Raw genomic sequence first — 11,344 nt, 5'->3', positions numbered from 1 at the left:
ACATTGGTGTGCCTTACCTTTTAAGGGCCTAAATGATTGTGTTGTTGTGGTCTATAACTTTTTGTTTTACAATTTTATAGAAAAGTGTAAGCTTAGGGGGCATTGTTGGTTATATTAATGTAAGACCTCTGTTTGTTATACAGTATATTATTGTAAAGTGCTGCATATCTTGCAAATGATGACGATGATGAAATTTGTGCTCATAGCACTGCTTTCAGTTTCCTTGTCAATGGATGCAGACTCTGTTGTGATGAATTAGTAAATAATTTCTCATAATATTAGACACCAAACAGACTAGGGTGTTGTATAATGTAAATCCAAACTTTAACTCCAACTGGTGCAGTTACAGTCACACTTTTGAACCCTTTCCTCTGGGAAAAATGAAAACTGACTAAAAGTTACTCTTTGTACTCTGAGAGGGGGTGGTGGGGTCGCCAGTGGTATGTAACCTTTCAGCTGTACCTTCCTGCTACTCAATAAAGAATGACACTGGGAACAAACAACATGTTATTACTCCTGCTAGAGAACTTGCTGAACAAGCTTTGCCTTCCAGGAGATTGAATTGCTTATCAGGATCCAGGTAATCTGCCAGTGCAAACACAAGCAGCCAGCAAACCTGCCATGCAATATGTTTGCTCTCAAGTCTGCGCCATGCTGTGTGATTAATCCCTTCATTACATCAGGCCCTGACTGTAGGTTCTGGCTACTGTAAGATGCCATGGACACTCACTGTTTATTGGGTCTGCGGAGATTAGTTTGGGCTTCTTGGAATGCCTGGGGCTATTTTTAATTTAAATCTGAACCTACATTACATATATATAGTGAATTTTTTCCATTCTGCTCAGTACAATGAGCCTTCATCCAGTCTGGAAAATGTTTACACTTTATTTAGTTAATTCAACTGGTAAGCAATAGTATGAAACAACATTGCAGTTTCTCTTCATTCTTCTGTTTTTGATTTTTGCATTTTTTTGTTGCATGGCTGTCACGGCTTGGCATTATAACAGCTGGTTGCCAGGGGTTCATTAGTCCAGGAAACAGGCAGATTGAACTATGAATAGCACAATGCTTGTTAATAAGCATGGAAAAGAAATAATAAGAAACAGATTAAAAAAATTAAGCCTTTCAATTTTATTTTATTTTTTGGGCAAGTAACCCCCCTTTAACAGATAGTATTTTCAGTTTCAATCTTCAGAGAAGAAAGGCAAACAAAGAACAAAATAGCATTTATAAAAAAGGTTTTGAGCAGTTCAAAAAGTTGCTTAAGGGTAAGGCCAGACGAGGAGATTCGGGGAGATTTTGTCGCCTGGCCACGTCTTTTGCGCGACTATCTCCCCGAACTGCCTCAGCGTCTTTTCCCCATAGTCTACAACGCAAAATCACCTGCGCTAATGCACACGCGGCGATGCGTTTTCAATAGTCGCCCAAAGTTGCCTCAGTGAGGCAACTTTGGGCGACTATTGAAAACGCATCGCCGCGTGTGCATTAGCACAGGCGACTTTTTATTCTAGCCTATGCGGAAAAGACGCTGAGGCAGTTCGGGGAGATAGTCGCGCAAAAGACGTGGCGATAAGTCGCCAGGCGACAAAATCTCCCGAATCTCCTCGTCTGGCCTTACCCTAAAAGAGGTCCCTGTTTATAACATTCGTTAAGCTTGTTAGACCTATTTTTTGGACAAGTAAACCCCCTTCAACATATAGTATTTTCAGTTTCAATCTTCAAAGCAGAAAGGCAAACAAAGAACAAAATAGCATTTGATAAAAAAGTTTTGAGCAGTTCAAAAAGTTGCTTAAAAGAGGTCCCTGTTTATAACATTCGTTAAGTTTATTTAAAGATGAAGCTTAAGATGGCAGCCATCTCACGCATCTCTCCCCATTCCCAGTACAGTACACTCCAGTCAGAGCAGAGTATATATATATATATTTTTATAAATGTATTCATGGCGGCTGCTGTTTACAGACTCTGCTTTTTGGACCTTGCCTTCTACTTGGCTGGGGCGGAGCCAGTCTGCCCCTTGCTGAGTTGTGCATCTCTGCGTGTTCTGATTGGCTCCCCGTGCATCTCTGCCCAGTACACACCCCTCTCTCTTCCTACTGCTCTTTGGCAATCCCGGGCTGGGCTGACGACTGGAGGGGCGTGTCCAACAGGCTATAGGGGGCGTGTCCCACATCCTATAAAGTACCTTGTGCGCAGCAGGAAGAGCGCTGCCCTGTCCATCTATCAGCAAACTCCCCTGTGCAGCAATCAGTGCCACGACCAGCTTCACCATGACGGACCAGGCCCCCTTCAACACCGATGTCATTACCCTGACTCGCTTCGTTATGGAAGAGGGCAGGAAAGCCAAGGGGACCGGGGAGATGACCCAACTCCTGAACTCCATGTGCACGGCTATAAAAGCCATCTCTTCCGCAGTGCGCAAAGCTGGACTGGCCAACCTGTGAGTAATGGGCATCTCTTGCTGCTGGACTACAACTACCGGTAGTGTGGGGGTGGAGTTGGGCTTCTTAGTCTGCTGGTGATTGCAGTTGAAACATTGACAAAAAGCTGGAGCAATTCACAACTTTCCTTCACTGATCAGACTTTAACCCTACTCTCACATTGTAGGGGTTGTTCACCTTTAAGTTAACTTTCAGTATGTTCTACAACTGTCAGTTCCAAGCAGCTTTCCAATTGGCGTTCATTATTTCTTTTTATAGTTTTTTGAATGATTTGCCTTTTACTTCGGACTCTTTCCAGACTACATATTTACTGTTGTTGCTGCTTTTTATTTCTCATCTTTCAATTCAGGCCTCTCCTATTCATATTCCAGTCTCTTATTTAAATCAGCGCATGGATACAGTGATGTAACTAGAGTTTGGGGGGGGGCCCTCCTCCTTATCAAACTAATGGAGCACAAGTATAACTTGCAACCTCCTCCCTCTCGCTATAATAAAATCCCCAGCTGTAACAACTCCCTTCTCCCTGCCAGCCCCAATACAACAACATACCCAGTCCCGCCTCCCAGGCACCTTTCTGACAGTGTGGCACACAGTATGGCCTGACACAGGGCCACAGCTCACCAGCCAAAGGGGTTTCCGTGGTGACAGCTGGATCCATCCACTCAGCGACGCCTCCCTGGATGTGTGCTCAGAAAACGGGGTATTCTGGGGATTGCAGTCCGGAAGCCAAGGGGGTCACTGTCAATGAGCTTTCATTGGAGTGCGTCCGTATAATCTCAACCGCAGGGTGGAGCGCACGGCCATCTTTGATTTATTGTGGCTGGAACGGGAAGGTGCAAAAGCTGGTGGTGGTGGGGGCCACGGAATGGTTGATAGGGTAATTTGGACCCTAGCAACCAGCAGGGCCGGATTTGTATTCCGCCCGTCTGAGGTGGTCCTGGTGCCCGCACCTCCCGCAAGTGCAAATGCCGGAGCACTGGTGCTCCTCAGCAAGCAGTCAGGTGGCATGCCGCCCCTAAAAGTTTGCCGCCCGGGCCTTTGTGGCCTCGCCACAAATCCAGGCCTGGCAACCAGATTGCTGAAATTGCAAACTGCTAAATAACTCAAAAAAAAACACAAATAATAAAAATGAAAACCAACTGCAAATTGTTTTAGACTATCACCCTCTACATATTGAAGGATAACTCAAAGGTGCACAAGTAATTGTTGAGTAAAATGTTTATGAATGTAATTCAAATATTTCAGCAAACATCTGCATTCGCATACATGAATATAACTACGTTTGGCACATGCCATACTGTCTGTATCTTATCTAATTTGAAGGCCAGAGGCACAGGGGTGCGGGGCCACTGAACCAGAACAACTTGTTTTTGTTCAACATGTGAAGGCAACTTTCTCATTGTTATGTTGCACAGGGAAACTTATTATACGCAGTGTTTTCCCCAAATATCACAAGTAGTTATTGCACTTCTCTATGAAAGGCAGGTTGTCTTACATTTTCCTTATTTCCTTGTTATTCTAGCTACGGCATTGCTGGCTCCACTAATGTGACGGGCGACCAAGTGAAAAAACTTGATGTCCTCTCCAATGACCTTGTGATCAACATGCTCAAGTCCTCCTACAGTACCTGTGTCCTTGTGTCAGAAGAAGACCAGCATGCTCTCATTGTGGAGCCTGATAAACGGGTTTGTTTATGCCTTTGAGTTTTTTCAGAAGGAATAATGGGGAAGAATGCACAAATGAGCTATAGCACAAAACCAAAACATGAATGAGCTCCTTTATTGGTTCCTGGTTTTTACCCCTTGCTTGCTCCTATTATTTTACCTTATAAGTCAAGTAAAGATATAAGAACACAAAGACTCACAAATAAAAGCTTACCAAACAATTTCCAGAAATCCCCCTGGTAATGCAAACTCTCCTAGACTGATTGATAACAGAAACACAAGCTTTTCCTTCATGTGAATCAGTATACTTTACTGAGTATCCAAGTCCGGTCAAACTTGTGAGACTGGGCAATAGATAATTGGTTTTTCTTGCTACACACATTCACATGCAAATCCCTTAAACTGCACATGCTGCAGTATAGATATATAGCTCTACAGCCTTTGCCTTTGAGATCCAGTGCACAGAATTGTGGAGCATAAAGGTATCCAATCATATACCTGCTGTTTATGTGCATGCAGCATGTGAAGCAGCCAACTTGCCATGCAACAGTGACATTTAGCACAGTGTAGGTGTAACAGCAAACGGAGATATGCAACTGTATCATGAGATATGCAACTGTATGTGTGTGATCTGGAAACTATTAACTGCAATGTTTTCTTTTCAGGGTAAATATGTGGTGTGCTTTGATCCTTTGGATGGCTCCTCAAACATTGACTGTCTGGCTTCTATTGGTACAATATTTGCCATCTACAAAAAGGTACAGCCCTACTTAGTTACTATAGAGAGGCATTAGGACATCAATGTGCACCCTCTAGCTTCCCAAAAAAGAACACTGCATCCTGTTAACTCATTCTGATTGCCCCACGCAATGTTCCTCAAACCAATTTGAAAAAAAAAAAACCAATGCAACTGTAACGTGGAAGAGACTTTTTATTATAAATATCCACAGTTTATAGAAAAACAGCTATCTGTTTGTTTTAAATTGCTGTTCAGAGCTCTACAGCAATGTTTTTAAAGCAAAAGTCTTCTCTATATTTAATACAAATTATTTTGTACAAGGACATTAAACATTGCAAATGATGTTTTAGACATTAAGTGAATGTTGTACAAATTAAGTGATATAGATTGATATGCCTCAGTGGTCCCTGTTTAAAGGAAAACTATACCCTCAAACAATGTAGGTCTCTATCAAAATATATTGCATAAACAGCTCATAAGTAAAACCCTGCTTCATGTAAATAAACCATTTTCATAATAATATACTTTTCTAGTAGTATGTGTCATTGGGTAATCCTAAATAGAAATATACATTTTAAAAAAAATAAGGGCTGCCCCCTGGGATCGTACGATTCACTGTGCACACAAATAAACCACACATTCTGTCTTTTGCTTCCACACTTCTTCCTGTTACTCAAGTATTAATTTTGGGGGTATAGTTTTCCTTTAATAAAGAGATTGTGTTTGTATTCTGCCTTCCTATATTGGCTGTACAATGGGTAACCCATGGCACACTCCTCATTGAGCAATAGTATTAAACTTACTATCTAATTTTCCCATTGCAGCCTACCACCAGGAGCCCGTTAACCTGTTGTAGGTTTTTGTACTGTGGGGAACCCAAGTATAAAACATGCAAACATCATCCCATGCTGAGGATCAGTTATTTTAACAAATAAGCCACCATAAAACTGACACTGCACATCAGAACAAAAACCATATATTTTGCCAGCCATGCTTTGTATTGTGGTCATTTGTGCAGTATCAGTGCCATTTAGCTAGGTCTGGATTGGTGGGAAGGCCTGGGCCTAAGGCAGCAGAATGGGTTCCCAGCACTGGAGACATAAGATTTGCTAGTTCTTTAAATCTCCTGTGCACCAATCGCCAGTGCTCCAGACCGGATAAGATTTTTGAATGCGGCTGTGCACAGGAAGGGAACTGGGAAGGGTTGACACCAGCTCAGAGGTGCCTGATTTGTAAAGTTCGGCCTGCATTCAGCCTAGACTGAGAGAAGCACCTCACTGCCAGTTTTTTAAAGTCTCGAAAAAATGCATTTATCACACACCAGCTAGAATAAATACAAGCAGCAATGCTTGTGTACCTCCTGACAGATCTGATCAGCACAGTAGGATATGTTTGCATATTGCCATGATGTCACACATACATTGGTTATTCAGAGAGTGAGCATTTGAAGTGAGCTCTCTGGCAGGTTTGCAGGAAAACTGCACTTAAAGTGATACTAACACTAAAAACTAATTTTTAAAATCTGAAAGTATATTAAAAGTTACCTATAGGTCATATTGAGGTCATTGTTTAATTTCTGGTGTCAGTATCTTTTTAAAAACCTACAGTAAAGGATATTAGCCTAACAGAGAATGAAGAGACAGGAAAAAACATTTTCTTATAAGACAAGTGTGACAAGGGACTTATAACTGTATATTGATTCTGTTTTCCAGACTTCTGAAGGAGAGCCAGCTGAAAAAGATGCTTTACAACCAGGCCGAAACATTGTTGCAGCAGGCTATGCCCTATATGGCAGTGCAACAATGTTGGTTCTTGCCACAGAATTTGGTGTCAACTGTTTCATGTTGGACCCAGTGAGTACTGTGTTTAATATCATTTCTGTATATATAGGGATTCAGTTTTACATCCCTTATTGCTTCAGCACTTGCACCTTTAAATGACATGTGCTAAGTAGCAGTGTAGCAATAAATAATTTACATTTACTATACATGAATCAGAATGAAACCCAAATGCCTTTGCTATTTTACAGGCAACTCTGCCCCTTATTCAAAGTTTATATAAGTACACAAGCTCACAACACACCTTTACTAATGTTACTGTAAAAATGTAAAAATAAGCTAAAGCTGTTCAGGTACTTATAATAAGCATGAGTGACAAATCTAATTTTTGTTGTATAGGACTTTTCTGTTTTATATTCATGGCCAAAGAGGAAAATTAAATTAAACATGTATATCAGGTTTGTCAACATTTATCCAACGTTTATTTACAGTATATCCAGGATTGTTCTTTTAATTTTATTTTCAAATGACCATTTCCATTTTATATAATACTGCTTGGGCTTGCAGAATAAGGTAAATGTAACTTTTAGGTTAAACCAAACAGTTTTTTTAAATAGTGTCTTTTAATCTGTTCTTTGGGTGTCTGGTCCTGACTTATATGGGTCTTTTCTATGAAGATGCAGAAAAATCAATTTTTTTTATAGATAATTGTCAAAATAGAACCTGCTGCACATGTGAAGCTTGCAGGGACCATAGAATAGTAAAAGCCCTTGTGATGTAAATTCAAAATGCAAACATATTATTTTTCTTTTCCAGGCAATCGGAGAGTTCATTTTAGTGAACCAGGATGTGAAAATCAAAAAGAAGGGCAACATTTACAGCCTGAATGAGGGTTATGCCAAGTATTCTGATGAAGCAGTTACTGAATACTTACAGAAGAAGAAATTTCCAGAAGTAAGTAATTGGAAGAATTTGCAAGAAGCAACCTAAGATTTTTGAGAATGCTTAACTCAACCAGTGAATTAGCCATGGCAATTGTAACTTAAAGGAGAACTAAACCCCCCCCCCTGGTAATAAGTCCCTGCTGGCCCCCTGCACCGTCTTACCTCTGAATTTTGTCCCCTCTAGAAATAGTGAGCTCCGCTGTGTTCACTCTGCATGTGCTGACTGGATGACTACAGATAACACCCTGAGTATTTTATATTGCCATTTTATTTTGAAAAAATCTAGTACTCAATGTATCTTCTGTGCAGGATAAGGATCATTTATATTACTGAATATTTGTCCCAAATTGAAAACGCTGATCCATGAAATTTGTAATTGCTATTTATATCATTCTTTAGTTGACTAGCCATGCTGCCAGAAGCTCCTTATCAGGTCTTGTTCATCAATTCTCATCAACAATTATTTTCCCTCACCATGTAATTTATTGGTTCATAGGATGGGAGCTCACCTTATGGTGCAAGGTATGTTGGTTCAATGGTAGCTGACGTGCATCGTACATTGGTGTATGGAGGAATCTTTCTGTACCCAGCCAACGTAAAGAGCCCAAAGGGCAAGGTAAGGCTTGACAGTGTTGTTTGATAGTAATTAATATATAGTGCCAACTTTATGGAAGAAAATATAGCAGGTTAGAAAAGATATAAACCTGTAAATGATAGCAGTAATTCACATCACCCTTGTGGTCATAATTTTGACAATTGAGCTTACTCTAATTTAAGGTATCCCCCGTCAGGAAAGGGACTGGGTAGGTTGTAGCTCTGTATGTTTCTCTGGCATATATCATTTACTGTTAGAATGCCCTTAGTAATGGTTTCATAATCATAAACATTATCATACAATAATGTCCTATCAGGATTTTCTTTATTGGAATTCTAGAAGAAATTCATTCAGGTTTTAACATTGTTTTCCCCATTACAGCTGAGACTTCTGTATGAGTGCAACCCAATGGCTTACATTATGGAGAAGGCCGGAGGAATGGCTACTAATGGACTTGAGTCAGTGCTTGATATAGTACCTGAGAGTATCCACCAGAGGATGCCGGTAGCTTTAGGGTCACCAGATGATGTGCAGGAATATATGAACATTTACAAGAAATATGCAAAGAAATAAAGGACCACTGAATGGATTTCATGTGAAGAAGGACCAAAGAATAAACCGCTTCTTTTTAATGTGCCAAAAATATAAAGAAATACTGTTTACTTTTGTACACAAATAACAAATACATTTTTATATTATGGAGTGCTTGTATTTTTATGAAATGACTTGGCTTCGTATTAGTCTAGCACTGTGAATGTTCTGATGGATAGATTGGATTTCAACATTAGAAAGTAAAGAAAATTCTAGATCACACACATTAGGGTATATTTATGAAAGGGTGAAAATAACTTTTTCCCCATAAATCCAATTTACTTGTAATGATATGTTGTGATTTTTGGGTCATTACTGATTGACTGCAGTGTCGGCCTGCTGAATGAAACTTTACTGTGACATATGGACACTTGTCATACGAGTTAAGTGTGTAATGTGAATTTATAGTTATTAGAAGTTTTACTCACTAGATGACAGTGTGGGATAGAGAATACCCTTTAGAAGGTTGTGGAAGCAGGAGGGAGTATACCAGTGGGTACCACTACTGCGTGCGCATTTATATTGAAATGCATATCACTATCTTATTCTTTAATATAGCCTCAAAATGTCCCTAAAAGATTTTCTACCATAAATGTCACGGTTACAGGTCTATAGCCAGGACTGCCATCAGAAATCGAGGAGCCCCCTACAACAATTTCTGGGCCCCGCCCACCACCACAGGCCCCACCCTAGACCCCACACACTCCCATACCACAGTAAAAAAGACACACAAACATGGGTGCTAAAAACCCATTGGTGGCCAGGGCCCTGTAAGTTTAAAAAAAAACATGCCTCCCCCTACAAGATAAAAAGAAATTGGGGGTCAGGGGCCTCCCATGAAAGTTAAAAAAACTGGTGTCCAGCCTCCACCCTACAAGTTAAAAAACCCATCGGTGGCTTGGCCCCCCTTCCCCACAAGGCCAGTCCACTCCTTATAAAAAAAACATTGGTGGTCACTCCCCCCCCTTACAGGGTAAACAAAAATAATGCCAGGGTCCCTCCCCCAAGGTAAAAAAAAACATTGGTGGCCAGCCCCCCATACAAGTTAAAAAAAAAACATTGATTGCCAGCCCCCCATACAAGTTAAAAAAAAACATTGGTGGCCAGCCCCCCATACAAGGTAAAAAAAAAAAACATTGGTGGCCAGGGGTTTAATAAAAATTTTTTAAAAAAAGGCTCATTGGTGGAACTTACCTCAGGTTCTTCTTCCTTGTCCTTGGTGATGACAGCTTCTTCAGCTACTTTTGTGGATTGCGGTTTTTGGGAATTTGGTGATTCGGGTTTTCGGGTTCAGCATACGAAGGGGGCATGGATAATTCGGAAAAAGCAGCACAGCCGGCCCCCCCTTTAGGCCCAGTACAACTGTACCCCCTAATGGCTGCCCTGGCTATAGTTTATTTGCTGTAGAAGAATATCATCGCAACAGCAATTTAACAGTCTTTTGTTAGCCAGGAGGGTGGGGGGCCTTGAGAGCAGGGCCGTATTTACATAGCAGGTGCCCCAAGGTCCTTCGCCTGTTCACCCCGTCCCCTTCCTTTGTGCACAAAAAGACTCCCATATACTCAGCAGTTGAAAAAAAAATGATTAAATAAATATAATTTTTTTAAATTTGGGTGAATAGGATTGACCTGCAAACTCGAATTGAATTAGAAATAAATTAGATTTGAGTTTTTTAAATGGATTTTCAAAAGTCCACCAAATGATTTCAGATTGATCGTAGGAGGTCCCCCATAGGCTAAAACACCAATTCGGTAGGTTTTAGATGGCGTATAGTCGAATTTGAATTCTTAAAGGGACAGTACACAATAAATTTTGAAATTCACATTTTTGAGTTTTGCCATATGGGAAGTTTTGTTGCTGCCCTTATACAGCGTGGGTGACAAAATATCTGAAGATACATTTTCTACCAGGATTATTGTAAATTTCCATACATTGCACATTGTGTAGCCTATAATAATGTAAGGCTTTTCTTTTGTTTCCACCATGGGTACTTTTTAATAAACAATTTAAACAGCGAAAGTCGACTGCGGTCCAGTTTGTGCCACCTTTTTTTTTCTATGGTTTACTGGTGATATACTCCTTAAACTGAAGGTCTGGGGCATGTGCACCTGCACCCCACTGTGTGAAGTGGGGAATTTACAAATATGCTGATTATCTGAGTTCTGTAACTATAATGGCTCATCTTTGGTTAATATATAGATTGTACATTTTCCGTAATAATTATACTGCACTTCTCAGTTTAAAATGCCTGATATCTATTTTATTTAGTAATTATCAGGGCCGGAACAAGGGTAGGCAGAGTAGGCACGTGCCTAGGGCGCAAAGCTGGAGGGGCAACCAGGCACACACCTTCTCTGCCTCTCCTACCCCTTAGTCCAGTCCCAGCTCTGCCCGACATGTGCTCGCTGTAGCGCGTATCTTTGATTTGCGAATGCACACATGTCATTTTCGCATGCACATTTGTGGTTTTTTGCACATGCGCACTCGCTTTTTTCATGCATGCCCACTCACGTTTTTTCATGCACGGGCATTTGCATTTTTTCACGCATGCGCAATCGCATATTGGGCGCTTTGCGTGGCCAAGCTGCCTAGGGC

The 11,344-nt window shown here is 40.8% G+C and overlaps 1 protein-coding gene across 1 annotated transcript; it reads left to right on the top strand.

Annotated features, from left to right (window-relative positions):
• The first annotated feature begins 2,158 nt into the window (after positions 1-2,158).
• On the top strand, positions 2,159-8,856 carry fbp1.S (fructose-bisphosphatase 1 S homeolog). The gene is made up of 7 exons (XM_018243876.2): positions 2,159-2,437; positions 3,961-4,123; positions 4,768-4,860; positions 6,554-6,694; positions 7,436-7,573; positions 8,060-8,179; positions 8,540-8,856. The coding sequence occupies exons 1-7, from the start codon at positions 2,268-2,270 to the stop codon at positions 8,729-8,731; spliced, it is 1,017 nt and encodes a 338-aa protein (XP_018099365.1). The 5' UTR covers positions 2,159-2,267; the 3' UTR covers positions 8,732-8,856.
• The last annotated feature ends 2,488 nt before the right edge of the window (positions 8,857-11,344 follow it).

Source organism: Xenopus laevis, chromosome 1S, assembly GCF_017654675.1.
Source record: "Xenopus laevis strain J_2021 chromosome 1S, Xenopus_laevis_v10.1, whole genome shotgun sequence".
NCBI classification, from domain to species: Eukaryota; Metazoa; Chordata; class Amphibia; order Anura; family Pipidae; genus Xenopus; species Xenopus laevis.
This window is presented reverse-complemented; position numbering and strand designations above follow the sequence as displayed.